The sequence below is a fragment of the Cynara cardunculus genome (assembly GCF_001531365.2).
Source record: "Cynara cardunculus var. scolymus isolate 2C chromosome LG 17, CcrdV1, whole genome shotgun sequence".
NCBI classification, from domain to species: Eukaryota; Viridiplantae; Streptophyta; class Magnoliopsida; order Asterales; family Asteraceae; genus Cynara; species Cynara cardunculus.
The window spans coordinates 2,503,698-2,525,433 of NC_037544.1; the positions used below are offsets into that span (position 1 = coordinate 2,503,698).

A 21,736-nucleotide genomic window follows, 5' to 3' on the forward strand; every position below is an offset into this window, starting at 1 on the left:
GTGGAGACATTTATGGTTCGAACCAAGCTTTTAATGATATTATTGAAAAGGATTTGGTTTCATGGAACACCATGTTGATTGCCTATGGTTTGCATGGTTGGGGTGACAAAGCTCTAGAAATTTATAAAGAAATGGTAGCATCTGGCTTGAAGCCAGATAATATTACCTTCACAAGTCTGTTGATGACTTGTAGCCACTTGGGGCTTATTAACAGAGGCCGAGCTCTTTTCAAATCAATGAGTCAAATATACGGGATTTCGCCAGAAACAGAGCATGTGGCATGCATGGTGGATATGCTTGCTCGAGGTGGGTACTTGGAAGAAGCAAGAGAGATGACCAATATGTACACAAGGACACATGGTGCCACTGCTAAATCAAGTGAAGCTCTTTTTGGAGCCTGCTATTCACATCGTGATGTAGACATGGGAGCCAAATTGGGGGGAGTGTTGAAAGTGTTGGATCCTCAGCATGAAATGAGTTATGTGGTGCTGTCGAATCTGTATTGTGCAAGTGAGAAGTGGAAAGAGGCAGAGTTGGTTAGGAAAGCGATGGCTGATCATGGGGTGAAGAAGATGCCTGGTTGTAGTTGGATTGAAGTTAAAAACAAGGTGATGGCTTTTGTTGCTGGTAATGGTTTATGTGTATACAAGGAAGACATGTCTTCCATTTTATACTTGCTTGAATACCAATTGAAGAATCCATGCTGGTGGAATTAATTAAAAGGTGCACATTTTCATTCACTTTTCCTTTTGTTCTTCACTCCGGTGTTACATGTTTTCCATGTATAGCTCATTTAAAATATCCGACTCTCGATCAAAACATACAGTTTCAGACATTGACTTTTCCTTGGCAATTATGATTATTTGGCGTACAATTGAAACTCCATTAGTTGATGCTCGATTATTAAATAATCTCTCTTGGATAATATTTTTGGTAGGTCCAGCTCCAAGATGACGTATCAAAATAATAATTCGCTAAAATTATAAGATCGTACATTTTTGATTATTCATATAGAACCCATGTAAAATATAAATTAATAATTCCTTGTATCTATATCTATCTATACTACATTAATAAGCATTTAGGTCAATATCTTAATTACAAATCTTGAAGCATGGGTTACAACCATTTTATGCAATAAATTCAAAAAACTCTTAATTACAAATTATTATACACAATGTACAAACTTCTTATGCAAGTGTTTTCTACAACAACAAATCCTAATTGAGTCAACCGTCCTTTCTCTCCTCAGACATCTAAAATAACCAATTTAAGCTTTCTTTTCTTCTTCTGTATATGCAACTAAACCCTTTCTTCTCCACATAATTTGACCATCAATTCTCTTCTCAGACATCTAAAATAACTTTCTTCTTCTTTTGTATATGTGACCAAACCCTTTCTTCTTCACAGAATTTGACCATCAACAATACGAATTCCCACTCCCGAGTTAAATGAATTCCTTCGTCCCTCCAAAAATCTAGATTTTTCATTTCAATTTGTTCTTCGATGAGGTAACGTACGAAAACCCTAAATCTTGATTTCTAATCTCGATTCACTATTGATCGTTCTTACAGGTCCATCTTTGCAGATATTCTTCAATTTTGTGTTTGAGTTATTACCTCCGATAACCAGAGCGTCCCATTTCTTCTTGTTTAAGGCTGCACTGCATCTCTCTATATCCATCGGTCAGGAGGCTCCAAGTTCGTCTGATGCAAGTGAGTTCATGTCTAGAACTTCATCTCTTCTTATTTTAGTTGAGTTCTTTATGATCTGGGTTTCTATGTTTAAATTGTGAAATCACAAAAAAGACAGTAGAAACATTGCACAATTTTATGGGTATATCTTAATAGGTTTAAATCAGAACTTGAGTATCTCCAATTGGGTTGAAAAACAGGATTTTATAAGTGGTTAAAATCCATTCAGAAATGCAATGGATGTCAATATTGTTGAACTCTTTGCATGTTTAGGTTTTCATGTTGATATTTTCTTGTTTGCACGTGAGAGTGAGGTTTCATATTTTGCAGATGCGGCTGTTGCTTTGATGGTGGGTATTTATTAATCATAATGATTTAACTCTTTTAAATTCGTAAATGTGTCTTGGGGTTTTTTTTCTCTTCTTCTTGATGATACTCTACAATGGTTGTATGCTTGGTTGTATGATAGTCTATAATGATAACTCTGTAACGACTTCCAAGCATACAACCATTGTAGGTGGTGGAACTGAAGATGATGTCAATCCTACCGGTGTTGGTGGGTTCATAGCCTATCGAGCTTTGTCTCAAAGAAACCACGAGCCACATAAGGCTCTAGACCATTTGAATGAATGCAAATTTGTATAATTGAAAGCAAGAATACAAAACACAATTCACCATCTAAAAAGATTCATGTCACTACAATTTATTTATTACTAGTATTAAGGCAACTTGTGCTTATTATGAACTTAACGTCTACCATTAAATTTCAACTTCTTGTGCAAGTGCAAACTATTGCTTTTATGCAGCTGAAAACCACATCAGAAGAGCAGAAACTTATGTCATGGTGGTTGGTGGAACTGAAGTTGTTAATCCTATAGGTGTTGGTGGGTTCATAATCTGTAGAGCTTTGTCTAAAGGAAACCACGAGCCACATTAGGCTCTAGACCATGGGACCAAGATCGTGATGGTTTTGTTATTGGAGTCATGGTATATAACTTCATTTCACATTCTTTTAACCCCAACTCCATTAATAATTAATGACTTTCAAAACTAAAATTTATGCATCATTTTCCAAAATACAGAGAATATTAATCTATTGTAGGGCGAAAAACTGAAAATCACCCTGATACAACTACGGATCCAGAATTTTTTTCAAATCGTAGTAACACCCTAAATTTATAGTAAACAACAAATTTGTAATTTACTCAATTTTATTTCTCTTTACCATGGATAGGCCTGTAAACGAACCGAACATTCAGCGAACCATTCGTGAACCATTCAGCGGGAAGTTTGTTTATTTAATAAATGAACGAACATGAACACTTTTTTTTTTGTCCGTTTAGTTAAACGAACGAACATGAACAAAAGTGTCGTTCATTCATTTATGTTCGTGAACGTCTATTCATTTACCGTTCGTTTACGTTCGTGTATATTCGTTCGTTTACGTTCGTGTATATTCGTTCGTTTACGTTCATTTATATATTAAATTTAATAAATTATATTTTATTTATTTACTCTGAATTCAAATAATATTTATTTATGTTCGTTTAGGGTTTAGAGTAAGGAAAAAAACTCACTTATCGGATAAGATTTTAGTCTATTAATACAATTTTTTCCTAGTAATGCTTATCAGATAAGAGTCATCACTCTCACTGACAGGGTAAAAAACCTCATTCAGTAAGCGATACTTAAAATATGAAATAGGGATGGGCATGCATACATGAATTAATGGATAGAGAAAAAGAACAAACAAACGAACCCAACAAATTCCATGCAGAATAGGGTCTAGTCTAGTGGATAGAAAGGAGGCAGATGCTACCTGTAACTGAGGGGAAAAGACGAATATAACCCAACAAAAAAACCAGAAGAAAGACAACATATTGTAGAAGAAACTCAAGTATGAGCCCTAAAATTAGTAATCTAAAGATCACTTTCTTGTGGTTATCTGCTTGCAAAACCTATTGTTGCCCTTTGTGTCTCTTCAATAACTTGTAGATCCCAAATATGTTTTTCTCCTCCCAAACATATGGTATGAAGAACGATCGGTGTAAAGGGGGCGAAAGCTCCCTATCTAGATATGGCAATGCTGCAACCACCTACACGACCAACGCTTGTCATATATTTTCACCCGTGTGTTAAAGAACTGGAGAATTGATTTTTTGCTTCAAACAAATTCTCCAAAATGGAGAAAGTGGGAGACAGTGTGCGAAGTTCTCTAAATTGGGAGAAATCCCAAAAATGAATACCATGAGAGAGAACATTTTTAGAGTAAATTATGGTTTTCGTCCCTATAGTTTGTTAATAATTTCGATTTTTGTCCTTGTGGTTTAGGAATTGTGATTTTCGTCTCTACGGTTTGCAATTTATTGTTATTTTCGTCCTTGGACTAATTCCTACCTTTATGTACAAGGGACTAAAAAAGTAAAGAATTGTAAGCCATAGGGACCAAAACAACAATAAATTGTAAATTATAAGAACAAAAATAACGATGAATTACAAACCATAGGAACGAAAACTGCAATTTCTAAACCATAAGGTTAAAAATCGCAATTTTTAACCAACCACAAGGACGAAAATGAAATTTACTTATTATATATTCCCACCAATAAGAAAGCTTGAAATTAAATGTTCAGAAATAAGAAATTATATTTTACTAAATGTATGAAATATTTAATAAATATAATTAATGTTGTAATTTCCAAAAAGAAGAAAGTTGTTCGCGTGGAATGTAAGAGCATCTTCAACAGGTTATCTATAATCTATACTATATAATAAAATATCTGACAGAAACTCTTAAAAACCATTTTTTTTCATGAAGTACTATTTATTGATACATATTACTTAAAATTCAAGATTACAAATAATTGTGTGTAAATACAACTTATTAAAGCTCCATATTTGAATTCGTGAAACTAACTACAGTTAAACATAATCAAATAAAGAATAAACATCTCATTTTAAATATAAGAAATCTAAAATATAATTTTAAAAATCATTGAGTTCTAACAGAATACTTAATTATTATTTTTATAAAAAATTATATTATTAAACCAAAAACAAATTACTTCATTATTAAACTTAAATTAAATTATAATAAAAAATTGAATTAAAGAAATTACACCATAAAACAAAAACTTTTAAATAGTTAATTTGATAATTTTTTCGAATTTTTTTCATTTACATTTATTCTTATTGGTGGGACTGAATAAAATAGTCATTTCTTTTCTAGAATTCTCCAAACTTGGAGTTTTTTCATGTTTTTTCTATTTTAGAGAACATCATAGAGAATCTATTAGAGCAATATAGAGAACAAAACCTTCATTTCTCTAATTTAGAGAATCTGTTGGAGATGCACTAATCTCTTTTGGAAATTTTGAATTTTAACACTCCATTTTGAAGAATCTGTTGCAGATACTCTTATACGTTACGTATATAAAGATCTCTCTCTCACACACTTTTAACAACCCAAGGGGCTTAATAGAATCAATCGCTCTATTCCTCCGGCCCCACTTCTGGGTGGGATATACTACGCTCGTTTGGTTTATACCAAGAAAGAAAGAGATAGTACCTCCCATTTTAACAAGTCGCTTCCTCGAGAAAGAAAAGGTCTTTGAAGCTGCAGCTCCACGAGAAAATCGCAGCTTTCGACATCTTGGAGCTGTGAATAGTTTCAGATAATACGAATACGAATATGAATTTGGTTTACATATAAAAACAAGAAATTTGGGGAAAAGAGGCTTACAAATTGGTCAGGTGATGCCTTGTTCTTATTGTTAAAATATGGTGGTGCTGCAGATGTTCCACCCAAGGTTGAATTGAATGGGAAAGGAAGTAAGCCCCTGAAACCGTCGTCAATCCACCTGACTTCACTTACATAGTCTGGAATAAAGAACGATGATGGGAACCGGTGCCACTCACTTCCCACACACACCACTGCACCTGCATTGGAATGAAAGGACCCTAAATGTGTGAGAAAGAGAGTCAAGTTGCAGGGAAGAGAGAGAGAGAGAGAGATAAAAGGCCATATTTGGCAACCGTAAGCTAAGTTTATTTTTTGCGCTTATTGAAAAGACTTTTTGGTTAGCTATAAGCTAGCTGTTTGAGAAGGTACTTTAAGTAGCGTTTCAATAAGCTAGCTGTTTGAAAAGGCACTTCAAGTAGTGATACAATAACTAGCTTTTTGAAAAGCTACTTCAAGTGGCGTTTCATAAGCTAGCGTTTTGAAAAGCTACTCCAAGTGGTGTTTCAATAAGCTAGCTTCTTGAAAAGCTACCCCAAGTGGCGTTTCAATAAGCTCCAAGGCTTTTTCCCCAATTATGCACCTTATTATTAATTTTTAATTAATATTTCAACTTGTTCATTTTGAGGTCATTTTATATTGTCATCCAGCTTATCAACAACAGGTAGCTTATCAACCAACAACTAGTTTGTTAGACGATATAACAAATAAATGAAATACACATTGACATTCAAGATTAAGTTTATTAATCCCTCCGTCCCATTCCATTTGCATAATTACCATTTTGAGTTTTCCGACAAAACATCTCCTTCTTTGGCAAATCTCAAAGTTAGAATTACCCGATTTTCTGGCTGTCATCATTACTAATTGATGCTATCGATTTTTGTTCACAAGATATGTTACTTTGTATTGAAGGTATTTGACCAACCATCAACCAAATTCATAAAACTATGTTTCCTTCCAAACGTTAAAATTATCATGGGATGGAGGGAGGGTTGTAACGTAAACTTCTTTCTCAACAATTTCATAATTGTAGCATTTGTCAAATTCCATCGAGATCGAATGACACAGAGTTGCTCTTACCTGATCCTGCATCATAATGATGTTCAAAGTGCTTGTAAATCTCTAAAGGAGCAGCATAACCATTTATGATAGAGAACGTCCTAGAGTGAGAAACGCATAGAATGAGGCCAATAAGCAACGGTCTCACGTATTTAGCCATCTGCAAATGCAAGAGGTTGATTATAATTTATGACCATAACTGGCAATGAAATTGTGAAATGATACTTTATACACAATTTATGCTTACTTTGTAGAGCAGAGATTGTTCGGTTCTATACCGCTCATAAAAAAAAGTCAGGAAGGCTATCGATGACAGCTGCAGCAGCAACACATATAAGAGGGTATATAGGATAAAGGAACCTGAAATTTCAAAAGTCATTCAGTCACAGTCGACACTCGTTGTGGCCTAAACCTCCAATAAAGAAGAAATGCTCTTCAAATCCTATTGATTTTCACTAAATCCTCAACGCCATCACCAGATTTCATGCATAAACTGTTTCAAGTACCTCAGTGAAGTCATGTTTATTATGAATTTAAGAGTGCAAAAATTTGCTTCTTGATCAGCAATATTGAAATTAAATGTTTACTACTTCCTCCATCCGAAAATAAATGTACACAATGAAAAAGACAGAAAAATATGTAATTATTACACTTTTAGTTAACTAAATGACAATTTTACCCTCAATAATAGAGGGATTAATGAATTCTCAAAGGGTAGAATTGGAAAGCTGGCACTTACTTTTGAAAGTTGACACTAATTATAGGACAAACTAAAATAGAAATGTGGTAACTTATTTTGGGACGGAGGGAGTATGAATTAAGATTGACCATTTGCATCTTGATAGGCTCCAATTTATTAGCTCATCTTATCCAGAAACAGACTTGTATAAGCACAAGATGTTGAGAACACAGATACAGCAGCCTCRTTGATCATGTGATTTTGAGCTCCTCAAGCCAAAATCATCGTAGGTTTTTTGAGCACTAGTTTCAAAAATCATTTGGAAARGCCAATCATGATATRGACCGTAAKCCCAATAATCCCACTGCTAWAAAAAATAATATTTGTTCRTTCAACCTGAAAATTGTATGATTGCATCAGATAATCACATAACTTGATTCTCGTTTCAAGTTTCACTTGTAAAATGCTTGAGTGGTAAATATATTTTCAACAACAGATGCATGAAGCAATTGACAAAAAAAATTAATGAGAAAGGAGCCACCTACATTTGTATTGAAAACTAAGGGCCTGTTTGTTAGCAGCTTAATGAGCTTAATGGGACTCACACCTTATTCGGTGGGCTGTACATGACTGTTTGATAGTGGCTTAATGATAGAGAAAGTGACTTATCCAATAAGCTTCTAGGGGGGACCTCTATGCAGAAAGCCAAGTTTTTTCCAAACCTGCCCCTCCCAATTAAAAAACACGCTCCTTCCATCTATGAAAAACCATCCCAAACAAAAACCTTTTCAATCTATACAGACAGATTAGCCCACACGGACAATTTTATCCATACAGGACTTAATGGAAAACAAGCCAAAGAGCCCCTAAAAGGTAACTAAAAATCAAGTATCTCCTGGGGTCCCTAATTAATAGATAAATGGAAAAAAAAAACAGAGAAATCAGTCTGACCTTTCTTCTTTGTGTGGCTGCAAAGACATGAATGCCAACCAGATGTACACAGGAGACACCACAATTAACAAATCAGGAGCATACTTCTTCTTTGTTACTGGCAGAGTAGCCACGAAGAACAGTGCAAAAATGAGAGCAAAATTGAAGTTATTAAATCCATTCTTCAAGTAGTATAATGGTCCTTCTGTTCCATACAAATGACTCTCACCACCTCCCAAGACATTATACACCAACAGATTCATAACAGACGACGTCCATTTTCCATAGTAATGGTAGTCCACTACCACTGAGAGTGCCTGAAATTTTTTGGATAAATATGACCTCACATTCCAAGTAAAAAACGAACAAGTAATCAATCAGAGTCCCGTTCCAGAAATATCTATTAACAACCAGATGTAGGTTCCAGAAATCATTTAATTGAAATCATGACATAAGAAAAGAGCTAACGTACCAAAAGTGTAAGAGAAATTAGAACCCCTGAGAGAAATGCTTGTTTGAATCGTCTATGTAGAGAGTACACTGTTACCGGAAGAAAAGCAAGGATTGAGAATGGCCAACCAAGAATAACGCCAGTTGCTGCAACAGCAACAGCCATGGCATGCATACCAAAAAGGAACATCGCTGAGGAGAGAGAGATAGCATACATTGAAAAAGAGCTTGGCAAAAGACCTGCACAGAAAGAACAGTTGGAGGTGAAAACAATTATTGGTCAAAAGATATGACAGCATGTAGGAGCTCATGCTCTAAAACAGATCAGCGAACTAAGGGTCATGGAGACCTTCTAACGCATAAGAGAAAGCGGTTAAGGAAGCAAATTAAGTGATCTAATTCTAACACATATCTGTTCTACATTAACAAAAAAAAAATTACAATGTATCAGCTGACTTATGTAAATATATGAAAGTTATAACATTGATACTGATTAACAAACTAACATTAGTAATTTCATCCCCAGAAAAGAATACCCAACATCTGTAATGGTCTATTAGCAGCATTGTTTCCTTAGGCTACAAATAATCTACTGGATTTGGGCTTATAAAAATGACTGTTCAACTTCATTTAATTAGCTTGTTTAACTTGAATAGTCCGCTTGTAGGCTGCATAATCACCACTCAATGGCTGATTGATCACAAAATACTTATTTCAGTGTTTAGAAGGAACGGCTAGAAGAATATTGGGTGGTTTAAACCCCCATATATGCCAAGGAATCCGATTAAGTGGTCGCTTAGGCCACATTTTAGAGACTGCATGGGATATCAAAATGCATAAGTTCTCATAAAAATGCAACAGAAGAAACTATGTAATACAGAAGTTTGATGGCTACTCACTTGTGCTAGCGAAAAAGCAACCACTTGTTAAGCATAACATGGCTAGTGTATAAAGAGCAAGGCGTTTTCCAAACTTCCTGGAAAGCGCTACTACCAAAGCAGCTTCAGTCACGACAGAAAGAAGGCCAAGGAATATCCTCACAGCATAAAATACTCTTACCTGGAATATGGTCAAGAATTAGATCAATTATGTTAATGAAGATAACAGTCAATGAGCTTATACATATAATAAATTGCAAGTATTTGTACTTTTTCCTCCTCGAGCCAATTATAGCACCATGAAGCTGGCCAGCCCACCAAATAATGAAAAAGAATGTACAGGTAGGAACGCAATGCAAACTGAGAACTGCAATAAATCACACAGATATGAATCATATGATTTCATAAAGAAGAAAATCTGAAGGATTTCAAAGTTCTGGAAAAAGAAAGGTCATTAGTAATATGCACTAACTTCACATAGGCTAAAACAGAACAACAGGAAAAGAAAATGTCTACAAGCAAGAGTGCAGAACCGACAAGGATGACTTTATGTTCCGATATACTCGTCAAAATTTGTGATGTACAATCTTTCAAGATTGAATGTTGTCATAAAACTTTCATGAAAGAGCTTGTGGAACCAAAAAGAAGTACGGAAACAATTCACCAGAGTAGTTTCTGTTGTGTATATATAATAATATAAGGAGGCTTTTGCTCAATTGATTGACTTCACTAACATTTTGGTCCACCATACACCTGATGTTGCAGGAAGGATTTAATACACACACCATTAGCCCTGCTGCAATCAGAAGCCTACTTCCACACAATTTTGATTTGCTATGTTCCTTCTTGTAATTGTGCATATGGTTGAGGAGAGGTCGCAGAAAAGATTTATATTGCCTACGCCACTAATCATGTTATATCTTATGCTTGTCTTATCATATGGCACGCTTGATTTATCAATCAGATGCAACTTTCTACAAGTAGCTGACAAAAAGAGCAGATGACACTAAGCTAGAAACCTATTTTTTGGAAGAGAGTATTTATTTCCAATTCACATAGGCTTATAAGACATAAAATATGTGGGCAATATGCCAACATTTCATAGAAGTGATAATCAATTTGTAACTGATGCTCATCGTTTCTTTTATGTATAAATGTTCCGGATACATAATAAATTGCAAACTTAGCCGGTTAGCCAAGCAGTGCAATTTCGCATGCACGGAAAATTGTAAACACCGCTGCTAAATCTTGACGAGATATATTGAGCATTAAACATACATAAATGCATATTTGCATTAGCTATGTTTTCAATTTTGAGGTGTGATGGAAAAGTATCAACTGTCAGGCGTCTGACTAGTACAGTGTCTGGTACTTGGGGGATGTTTGGTTGGTTTTCCATTAAGTCATGTATGGATAAAGCAACTGGCTGGATTAATCTATCTGTATGATTGGGAGGGCTTTTTATAGATGGAAGGAGAGTGTTTTTTAATTGGGAGCGGAAGGTTTAGAAAAACTTGGCTTTCTGCATAAAGCTCCCCCTGGAAGCTTACCAAATAAGCCACTTTCTATATCATTAAGCCATTACCAAACAATCACGTATAGCTGACCAAATAAGGTGCGAGTCGTGAAGCTGCTAACAAACAAACCCTTAGAAGTTTATCTGTTTGATTACTTGTTTTATGGATCTCAATCATCTTAAGTGCTGCATCAAGTCAAAAAACACAAACTCACAATGAATGACTCCCCAAGCTATATAGAGACGAACAACATAGCCTCATATCTGAAATATATAATCCAATTTCTAAACAAGAACCTTACTATGCAGTATGCAAGACGATCTCTTGGGTTTCAACCAAATGGTGAAGTCCAAATTAGGATGTAGACATTTAAATTCTCTGTATTTCTTAGATCATAGCACTACAGCGCAGGAATTCAAAGAGCATTACAACATCAAAACATTAGATACAACACTAAACATCGTAATATTGGAAGTGCAAAGTGATTGTTGAATAGATGATCACTAGTTTATGCAACTCTGTGTGCATGCGCCAGTGAGAGTGTGTAACTCCTGGATAATCGTACTTCTAACACGTCCAACAAAGAAATATCCAGATTATTTTAACATCATATGTCTCCAAGCATAACAAAATCAAAAACATATAAGAAATTATGAGAGATGGATCGAGAATACCTGTACTCCCAAGTTTGAAAACCTGATTTGTAAAGAAGGAAGTGAAGAGGCTCCCAATAATTGAATACTTCATCACAGTCATGAATGATATTGGTAGTTGCACTCAAATACCTCAATAACCCTAGAGCAAATATAGGAAATGTCCATGACAAGCCTTTCTCTACCTCAGCTCCTAAACTCGCCGGCGGCTTATCTACCTTCGTATAACCATCGGCCGAGGTCGACGGCAACAAACGATCGGCTTCCAACGGCCGTCTTCTCCTTGTTGCAAGCGCTGCCATTGCTCCGCTCTCTGGACTAGCGTCTAGATCCTTCTCCGAACACAAGGTGTTGGATTTGCTTTATGTTTGTTTCTTTTCCGCTTTATTGCTTTGAAATCGATAAAGGATTCGCCGGTCGGAGACCCAAATCGGAACAGCTGATTCCGTTTGACACGAGAGCCCAAATACATGGGTCACCAACTAAGGCCCACTTACGCGTGTTTGGGATTTGCAAACTAACTTAAGTTTACGTTAAATCGGAATCGGAGGTCTATAAAAAGTGTTTGGATTAACTTATGGTGGTACTAAAATGTAATAAGTTGATAGGTTGTTTTTAGTGTTTGGTAAATTTTGTTTATCTATACTATATTATAAAGCATCTGACAAAAATTCTTAAAAACCATTTTTTATGCGTAAAGTATTGTTTATTAATGTATATTACTTAAACTCAAGATTGTAAGTAGATTGTTCATAAATACAACTTATTAAAGCTTTATATTTGAATTCGTGTAACTAACTACAGATAAACATAATCAAATACAGGATAAACATCTCATTTAAAATATAAAAAAATCTAAAATATAATTAGAATAAATCATTGAGTTCTAACAGAATACTTAATTATTATCTTTATAAAATGTTATATTATTAAAATAAAAAAAATTATTTCGTTATTAAACTTAAATTAAATTATAATAAAAATAAATTAAAGAAATTACATAAAAAATAAAACTTTTAAATAGTTGATTTGATATAAACATTGATACTTTTTTTTCAAAATTTTATGATATCTTCAAAATTATATTTTATTCAAAAATAAAATCATTATTGCTTTCTTAAAAACACGTAAAATCGTATTATAACATCAACAGAGACAAATAATAAAATAGAATATTAAAATCGAAATGTGTCTCGCTGCATTGCGCGAGTACTTAGTACACGTAAAATGACAAAAAAGGACATTCCCCATTTTCCTTAGGGTTTTTCTAACCCCACCCCCTCCTATGGGTGCATGTGAGGGGGGTGAGATTGTGTAGGGGGTGAGTATGTGAGGGTGAGAGTGAGAGTGAGGGTTGGTGTGAGGAGGAGGGGGTGAAAAGTGATGTAGGGGGTGGGGATATCAACCCCCGTTTTTCATATCAATTAATCATTAGAAAACAAAATCAAGAAAACAGATCGAAGGAAGGAAAATCAAAACTGATAATCGATCGGAATCAATGATAATACGAACCTTAGCGGTGAAAGTGACGTATTCGACTTGGCAGTTCCAATTATCTTCGCATTCAACCAAGCTTCCTCTGTAGACTTTTCCACTCTTCAGTTCCATCGTCACTATGGGTCCAACGGCCTCATGTAACAGCTTCAACGGAATCCCTAAACTCTGACTCATAAACCCCAATCGACAAACTTCATAAAACCTATCTCCATCTCTCAGTTTTCCATCTCCAATCGATATCGTAGCAGATTTGTTTTGATCAATCATTGTCTTCGTTGATTTATAGTGATTCAGTTGATATTCACACTGTGTATGTTCTTGGGGTGTGTGTGTGAGAGAGAGAGAGATTCTCATCTATAAAGATGATGCAGATGGTGAAACAAGCAAGAACACATGGAAGAAGACGAACGTGACAGATGATTTATGGTTAAAAAAGTAATTTGGTTTTAAAGTTAATAAGTTGTTTCTGATAAATCAGAAATGAGTAATTTATCAAAAAACTATTTATTACCAATTTGGCACTGGTATCAACTATTTTTATTCTTCTCATCCAGATACTAAAAACCGTATTTTTCTCATCGATAAAAAAAACTCTTCCAAACAAAATTTATCCCAATATATACAAACAGATTAATTGATGAATACAACTTTATCCATTCATGACGTAATGAAAAACCAACCACGGAATCTATTTTTTTTACAATAGATTCGTTTCCAAATTAAAATTGGGCTATTCCCACCAATAAAGGAGCAATATGAAAACGAAAAAAAGGAACCATTATTTATTCGAAAAGTACCATAATTCATCTGTTTTTCGAAAAGGTACCATCAACGATGCACGTTGTACACTTTAGCACTACACGCATTAGCAACCACCATCCTCACAACCCAAATTTACCTCTCTGCAAACAAGACCATGACTCGATAATACACATTAGATAACACAAAACACATCCCTGAAACAGAAACAACTTTTCCGGCATTCGATACAATCGATAATTAACCGGTATTTTGCATTCCAGCAGCTATACCCTTCATGGTCAAGATGAGGGTATCCTCCAATCCTGGGGCGTACTCACTCTTCGGGTTTAGTTTGATAAGCTCGTCCGCTGGTTTGCTTGGCTCGGCATACTCTTTTGAGATATGAGGCCTCAATGTCACGTGATAGTTTGGATCACGGATCCGTTTCAGTGTGTACGCTTGGCATACGTTCAGGGTCGTGATGTAGGAATCACGTAGACGGAGTCTTTGTCTCAAGTACGGATCACCCTCGAGAAGATCCTTATGTCCAGCAATCTACAAGAAAAGATCGATATTATAATTTGCCGTACTTGGTGTAAAGAAAGTTTATATTGGTAAGGGTCGGATCGGTGGTCCAGTGGTACCCAATTACTGGTAGATCCCAACCTCCTTTAGAGGTCATGGGAATGATGGGATTAAACATCACCAAAGATGAGAATTGTGTGTGAGTTCTGCCCGTGTGTATGTATATACATCGGGTCAGGTTCATGGGAAAATCGTAAAAAATGAAAAAACTAAGGACACCCTGATAAACCATAAATGCGCATAACATGCACACATGCATAAAACCAAGAAATAACTTCAATTATTTGTATCCACATGTGCATGTCGTACTAATGATGATGAATGGTTACCAAGGTGTTCATCAGTTTTTACACAGGTTACCATTAGATCTCTGGAGGCAAAGGGTTCGAGTATCACCAAATGTGAAGTGTGTGAGTTTTGCTATATTTAAATATATACACTTCAAAGAAAAAGTTCATATTGGTTTGTGAATTCGTACCCGGAGGAGAAGATTCTTGGTTTCTTCATAGTTGGCTCTCAACAACTCTCCAAACGACCATAGGTCTTCAGACACGAGGAGCTTGTCGTTCAAAGCAGCAATGCCAGGATCACCCTTAGCGAACACCATTTCAACTAAATCGATGGTGACCCTAAAGAAAGGCCATGTTTTGTACATTTCTTGTAGCATGTGAAGATTCTTGATGTCTTTCTCGATGGCATGTTTGAATGCAGCCCCGAACCCGAGCCAAACAGGGAGATGGAACCTGGTTTGAGTCCATGCAAAGATCCACGGAATGGCTCGGAGAGATTCTATGCCTCCGCTCGGCTTTCGTTTCGATGGACGACTTCCGATGTTCATCCGCCCGTATTCTAGTTCTGGCGTGGCCTGTAAGCATACGGAGAGATCAAACCGAAAGAAATGACATATTACCATATTATGTAAACTAAACCAAGCAAACCCAAACCCAGTATATCCCAGCCGAAAGGGGTCCAGAGAGGATGAGATGTACGCAAACCGGACCTCCACCGGAAGATTAGAGCGGCTGAAAGATGATGACATATTATATGTGAAATGAAAATGCAGTCTATGATAATGATACTCACGAGACGGAAATACTCGACAAAACGTGGTTCCTTGAACACAATCGAACGGTATTGCTCGGTTGCATAAACTGCGATCTCATCCATAAGTGCACGCCATTCGGGTCGTGGTGAGATCGGGGGGTTCATCCCATGCTCAAGGGTAGCTGCACAAAACCTCTGAAGAGTTCTGAAACACAAATGTTCTTCACCAAAAGATTGCTCGATAACCTCACCCTGAACGGTGACTCGGAGTGACCCATGAATAGTCTCGGGTGGTTGGGAGAGAATAGCAAGATGAGTGGGTCCGCCTCCTCGCCCAACGGTCCCACCACGTCCATGGAACATGGTGAGCTTAACTCCRWACTTTTTMGCAACSTTTATAAGCTCTTCTTGAGCCTTGTACAGTTGCCACGCAGCAGAAAGCCTTCCAGCATCCTTTCCTGAATCCGAATACCCAACCATAACTTCTTGTTTACCATCAATCCGGTTTCTGTACCACTCGATCGAGAAAAGACGGGCCACGGCAGCAGGAGCCGCATCGAGATCTGCAAGTTTCTCAAAAAGTGGAACCACCCTCAACGGTTGCTTTACATGGCATTCCCGTTGAAGCAACTCAACAGCAAGCACATCAGAAGGGGATGTAGCCATGGAGATAATGTAAGCACCAAAACAATCTGCTGGAAGTTCCGCCAACACATGGAATGTATCCAAAACATCAGCGATTTCCTCGGTTTTTGGGAGATCGGGGCCGAATAGCGGGCGTTTTCCGCTTAGCTCAGCTAGAAGCCATTCTTGGCGCTTCTCTTCAGACCATTCACGGTAAGACCCGATTTCCAAATGTTGAGTGATGGCATCAAGGACATCCGTGTGGCGGTCTGATTCTTGTCGGATATCGAGCCTCACAAGCGAGAGTCCAAAGGTGGAGACTTGCCGCAAGAAATCAAGAAGGCTGCCATCAGCAATCACTCGATCACCACAAGCACATAGCGATCGGTAGCATAACTCTAGAGGTTCCAAGAACTGTCAAAACATAATCAGAGAAGCTTAGCATAAAATATAACTGAAATAGACTTTTACCACCATATCTCATGGCACGAGGCCTGCATATTTGCAAAGAGGCCGATTCCTGACATCACCCATTGACCTGTTAAAGGGTCATCGACCCGGAGGTACACAGGTTACTGCTAGAGCCCGGCCTCCCAGAAGCAGAAGGTCAAACCTCACCAAATGTGAAGAATGTGTTTGATTATTTGCTGTATATATATATATATATGTACTTCAAAAAGAGTGAACACGGAAGGGTGAGGGATACCTGTTCAACATCGGTATAAACCAACTCCTCTGGAATGTCAGATACGTCATGTGCTAACAGATGGCGTGATCTTTCACGCGTATTATACAACTTGTCCCTAACATCACCAAGAATAACACGGTATGGTTCGGTAGGAGGAACCTGTTTCCAGAACTCTGGACAAAAAAAACTAAACACTCAACAACTTTTGAAATCGAAGCACCAGAATCATACTAAATGTGCATATAGACAAGTTACCGACAACCACAAATTACAAAGGCCCGAACTTTTCAGTGTTTTGACATAGTAGTAATCAAATGAAACACCAAACCAAACAAGCCCAATATATCTCACCCGAAGACGGGGTACGGGGGTGGGATGTAGGCAGACCTCTATTCTTAAAGAGTATGCGGCAGTTTTTGTGAAGAACCCCCCCCCCCCCCAAAAAAAAAAGCTTGTGAGAAGGATGCAAATATGAAGAAATTACCCCAACGAAACGTGGAAAAGCAAAAATGTTCATATAAATTACCAATGTAGTGTTTGACATCTCTCTTTGATGATGATCGATAGAGTTCTTCTGCTCGAACACGGAGTTCGTCACTACAACGCCACATGGACATCTGGCAAGAACAATTCCAGTGTAAGGGAGCTATCAAAGAGCTGGTACATTAAACAGGAGTAAGGTCCTCCAAATCTGAATACCTCAAACATAAGATCCTCAATCTGGGAGAAGTACATGTTTGCAGCCATCATTCTCGCAAGTAAGCAAACATCCCTTGTGACCTCAGGGGTTACCCTTGGATTACCTGCAATTGTTTATGCCAAAGACAAAAAGGGACCATAATTAGCTTTTACCAACACATCACGCAAATAATATAGTAGAATAGCAAAATGGATGTCCGTAAACAAATACCATCACGGTCACCGCCCATCCAGGAAGAAAATTGTATAAGAGGGGCATTATACGGAACACGTTCATTGATCCCAATGTTCTTGAGAGCAGTGTCAACACGACGTAAGAATTTAGGAACGCCCTTCCATATTGTTTCATGGAAGTAACTCATCCCAGCTCTCATTTCGTCTTGTGGGGTTGGAGGAGTCCTCCGGATTTCATCAGTGCGGAAAGCAGCTTGAATCTACAGAATACATAAGAGGAATTAAAAATCAGCAATCATGCAATTCTCATTGAAAGTCGAGCATTTGTGAACTAGTATGAATAAACATTGGCAAAAGCGCAAAACAGTGCGTTTGGTATACGGATTGGACTGGACAGAACTGGGGACAAGAGTGAGTTAGGAGGGTGAAAGAATTGTTAAAGGTTGTAGGGTTTTAATTTGACATCGGTAGTTAGGAATAACAAAGCTTGTCCCATCTCCCTGAATTTTGTTCCACCTACTTAGGTGGGACGAAAAAATGTATTTTTATCCACTCAGTGTCTACCAGACCCTGTCTAATTGTACACCAAACGTTGGAGAAGAAATTTTTGTTTGTCATGTCATATCCCACACCCAAAACGAACAAGTCTTTTTTTAACCAAACATGCAACAATACATTGTCAGATATGCTGCAACTTAATGTTTTAGAATATATCAAGTGTGGATACATACTTCTCTGTGCAAAGCCTCATCAAGTTCCTGCTTATCATCAGGGGTGATATCTTTGGCATATAACTGCGCAAGACAGTCCCGAATCCTGAAAAGAACACATGATAAGTAAAACAAGAAACGCTGGGAATATTGACCATTAGCTTCGAATAAGATTCATTCAAATTAGATGGTATACCTTCCATGCTTCTGAAGCAAAGATCTGCGGACAGATTGAGTTGGATGAGCAGTGAAAACTAGATCAACAGTTTGATTCTTGAGTGCATCAAACACTTCTTCAGGGGATTTCTTAAGCTTATGTACAAGTTTCTTAAGAGTTTCTTCAATATCAGATTCAGTTGTTGCATTAGCCTCATCAACAAAGTCACCCTTCTTCAGTTTAATCCTCCGGCGATAAGCAATCTGAACCTCTTCAGCCAGATTGGCCAAGTTAAGCATGTGAGAAAAGGCTTTTGCAATAACAATGGAATCCCCTGGATCTAAACTTGTTAACACATTTCCAAGCTCCTCCAGCTTCTTAGGGTCATGCTTTCCTTCATACTCAGCAGAAAGCTCGTAGCACTCTTGAACCTAAAGAAACCTCATGGTCAGATTACTGATACCTAAGTTATGCTCTCTAACAACTCAAAAAACACAATAAGCTTCACATGCAATTCAACATTCCACTTGGGCATTTTGTCGAACAGGTTGGGGTCTCTCTCACCCTTCACAGATTGGATACAGATGGCTGTTCATCGTATCACTTCACAACGAGGGTTACATTCCTTTATTGAATAAATACTCAAAAAAAAACTCGGTCTAAACTACAAATCAAGTGTCATATTAAGTCGTTATTACCAAGAGAAAACCTGAAAATCGTCGAAACACAACAAGGTTTGAAGAAACCAATTCGATTAGGTTTAATATCGCCATTAATCGATCATTAACCGAAGATTGTGTTATGAACCAAAATACAGAACATGAATAATGATAACAAAAAAAAACATACCGTTTCTTTGAGATCCTCTCCATGTAAATCCTGAAGAATATCAAGAAACTTGTCCAAAAGCAAAGCATCATACTCAATCAGCTTATCATCCTCTGAAACTTTTCCAGGAACTAAAAGCCTCAATTGCGCATCGATCGATGCCAATTTCTCCAAATTCCGATTAGCCATTAACCACACACACTCCTCAACGATAAGCGTTAAACCTTTCAAATCCATAAAAATCAAAAACAAAACAAAAAATGTTGGCAAGTCAGTGGATCCATCACAAAATAGTAATCAAAAACACAAACCCACGTGTATACGTATGAAGAATCAAAAGTGATTCGAGTAGAAACGAGAAGTGAAGTACCTGATACTACCAAGTGGGGTCTGAGTCAAACTCAAACCTCAAAAATCGATAGAATCGAAGAGGAAGATGATGAGAAAGAGGCGGAGTGGAGATCTAGAGAGCATGAAATTGGGGTTTGGCTATATATAGAGAAACCAAAGGCTCGAAGGCTGATGGTGAAGGTGGAATCCGAGTACGGCAATGAACATGACTTGGTGTGTGACTCGGACTCCAAATATCATCACTTTGTGATTCGGCTTACTCCATGCCTTGATTCATGGTCAAAATATTAATTATTATATTTCTATTTTGTACTTCTTTAAAATATTAATATATATACTTTAGGAAAAAAAATTAGTTTTAAAAGACAATTACAAAATTGTTTAATTATCTACTGGAAGGATATTTGTACAATAGAGTTTTGATTTTAATATTTTATTTTTGTTGATGTTATGATATGGTTTTATATGGTTTTGAGAAAACGATCATTTTTTATTTTTGAATAAAATATAAATTTAAAGATATCATGAAGATTTAAAAAATATTTATACTATATTATAAATCATTTGACAAAAACTCTTAAAAATCATTTTTTATGCGTAAAGTACTGTTTACTAATGCATATTACTTAAAACTCAAGATTGCAAGTAGATTGTGCGTAAGTACAACTTATTAAAGTTTCATATCTGAATTCGTGTAACTAGCTGCAGATAAACATAATCAAATACATGATAAACATCTCATTGTAAATATAAAAAATCTAAAATATAATTAAGATAATTATTGGGTTCTAACAAAATAMTTAATWATKATYTTTATAARAAAATTATATTATTAAATTAAATATAAATTACTTTATTATTGAACCTAAATTAAATTATGATAAAAAAAATTGAATTAAAAATTACAAAAAAAATAAGTAACTTTAAATAGTTAATTTGTCAAACTTTTATGATATCTTCAAATTTATATTTTATTAAAAAAATAAAGACATCATCGTTTTTTTAGAATCACATAAAATCATATTATAACATCGATTGAGATAAATATTAAAATCAATATGTATCTCGTTATATTTTTTATTTTTAAATAAAATATAAATTTGAAGATATTATGAAAGTTTAGATGAAGCGACCGAACCCGGAGATGGCGCAAGGACAAGACTACTATACATCCGTTATTTTGCCATTCTATTTAAAATTTCAACATTTATCGTACATTTCATTATCAGAAAAAGCTTAAACTTTATCTCTTTATGTCATTCTTTCAGTTGTCAAGAGATAAAAAGAAAAAAAGAGAAAATTTGAAAAGATATTCATTATTAAAACATTATATATACATACATATATAAATATATGTTTATATATATATATATATATATATTTATTGAAGACTTTCATATGTAACTCAGTTAGAAAAAAGTAAGACGACTTTAATCAAATACAAGGCAGGTCCTGATTTGATCTCGGATCCCTGTTAACCTCAGTCGTTGAGTGAACCAAAAAATGTTTTATTACATTAATGTTTTTGAAAACGAGTTCCATATGAAATTAATTAAAATTAATGATAATAAATTTTTGACCTAAATATTAAAAAGTCAAGAAGAACCCAAACCAAATTAAATCCCAATAGAATATCCTTTTCAGAAGATCCGATTCGATTTCACTGATTCTTTTGCATGCGTTTAATGGGTGTTATTTTTACTCCTTTTTTATAAATAATTATCGTGACTAGATTTATTAGGTTTTGATAAATATGGACAAATAATTATTATAATTTTAATTTATATATATATAATTAAAAATATTTTTCCGTCTCAAAACAAATATACACAATGAAAATGACAGATAATTTAAAAAATGTGTAGTTATCACATTTTTCCGATAATATTTTTATGTTTAAATGAAATATAAATTTAAAGATAACATAAAATTTTAATAAAAATAAATTGATATTAATATCAAATAACTATTTAATATTTCTCGTTTATTTGATATAAGTTCTTTAGTTCAGTTTTTTTTATTATAATTCAATTTAG

At 35.7% G+C, this 21,736-nt stretch overlaps 3 protein-coding genes across 3 annotated transcripts in view; 1 reads left to right on the plus strand and 2 right to left on the minus strand.

Annotated features, from left to right (window-relative positions):
• The window catches only part of LOC112500233 (dol-P-Man:Man(6)GlcNAc(2)-PP-Dol alpha-1,2-mannosyltransferase), a 16,103-nt gene extending 4,124 nt beyond the window's left edge, over positions 1-11,979 (minus strand). Inside the window, 11 exon segments of the mRNA XM_025103622.1 lie at positions 3,635-3,790; positions 5,263-5,352; positions 5,437-5,633; positions 6,517-6,655; positions 6,743-6,787; positions 6,789-6,855; positions 8,126-8,421; positions 8,577-8,794; positions 9,454-9,613; positions 9,703-9,799; positions 11,624-11,979. Of these exon segments, the coding sequence (XP_024959390.1) occupies positions 3,653-3,790; positions 5,263-5,352; positions 5,437-5,633; positions 6,517-6,655; positions 6,743-6,787; positions 6,789-6,855; positions 8,126-8,421; positions 8,577-8,794; positions 9,454-9,613; positions 9,703-9,799; positions 11,624-11,904 (1,728 nt within the window). The 5' untranslated portion in view covers positions 11,905-11,979 and the 3' untranslated portion in view covers positions 3,635-3,652.
• LOC112500234 (pentatricopeptide repeat-containing protein At2g36980, mitochondrial-like) lies at positions 8-2,022 on the plus strand. Its single transcript, XM_025103623.1, has 2 exons — positions 8-723; positions 1,575-2,022. The coding sequence occupies exon 1, from the start codon at positions 72-74 to the stop codon at positions 714-716; it is 645 nt and encodes a 214-aa protein (XP_024959391.1). The 5' UTR covers positions 8-71; the 3' UTR covers positions 717-723; positions 1,575-2,022.
• A 1,876-nt stretch (positions 11,980-13,855) lies between the features above and the next one.
• LOC112500213 (phosphoenolpyruvate carboxylase 2) lies at positions 13,856-19,814 on the minus strand. Its single transcript, XM_025103582.1, has 11 exons — positions 19,720-19,814; positions 19,371-19,573; positions 18,561-18,952; positions 18,386-18,470; positions 17,692-17,914; positions 17,481-17,584; positions 17,308-17,398; positions 16,800-16,954; positions 15,509-16,507; positions 14,904-15,290; positions 13,856-14,395 (listed from the first exon to the last, which is right to left on the minus strand). The coding sequence occupies exons 2-11, from the start codon at positions 19,536-19,538 to the stop codon at positions 14,099-14,101; spliced, it is 2,901 nt and encodes a 966-aa protein (XP_024959350.1). The 5' UTR covers positions 19,539-19,573; positions 19,720-19,814; the 3' UTR covers positions 13,856-14,098.
• Positions 19,815-21,736: the final 1,922 nt, after the last annotated feature.

Coding starts and splice junctions, on each gene's coding strand:
- LOC112500234 (XM_025103623.1), top strand. CDS start 72: ATGTTGATTGCCTATGGTTTGCATGGTTGGGGTGACAAAGCTCTAGAA.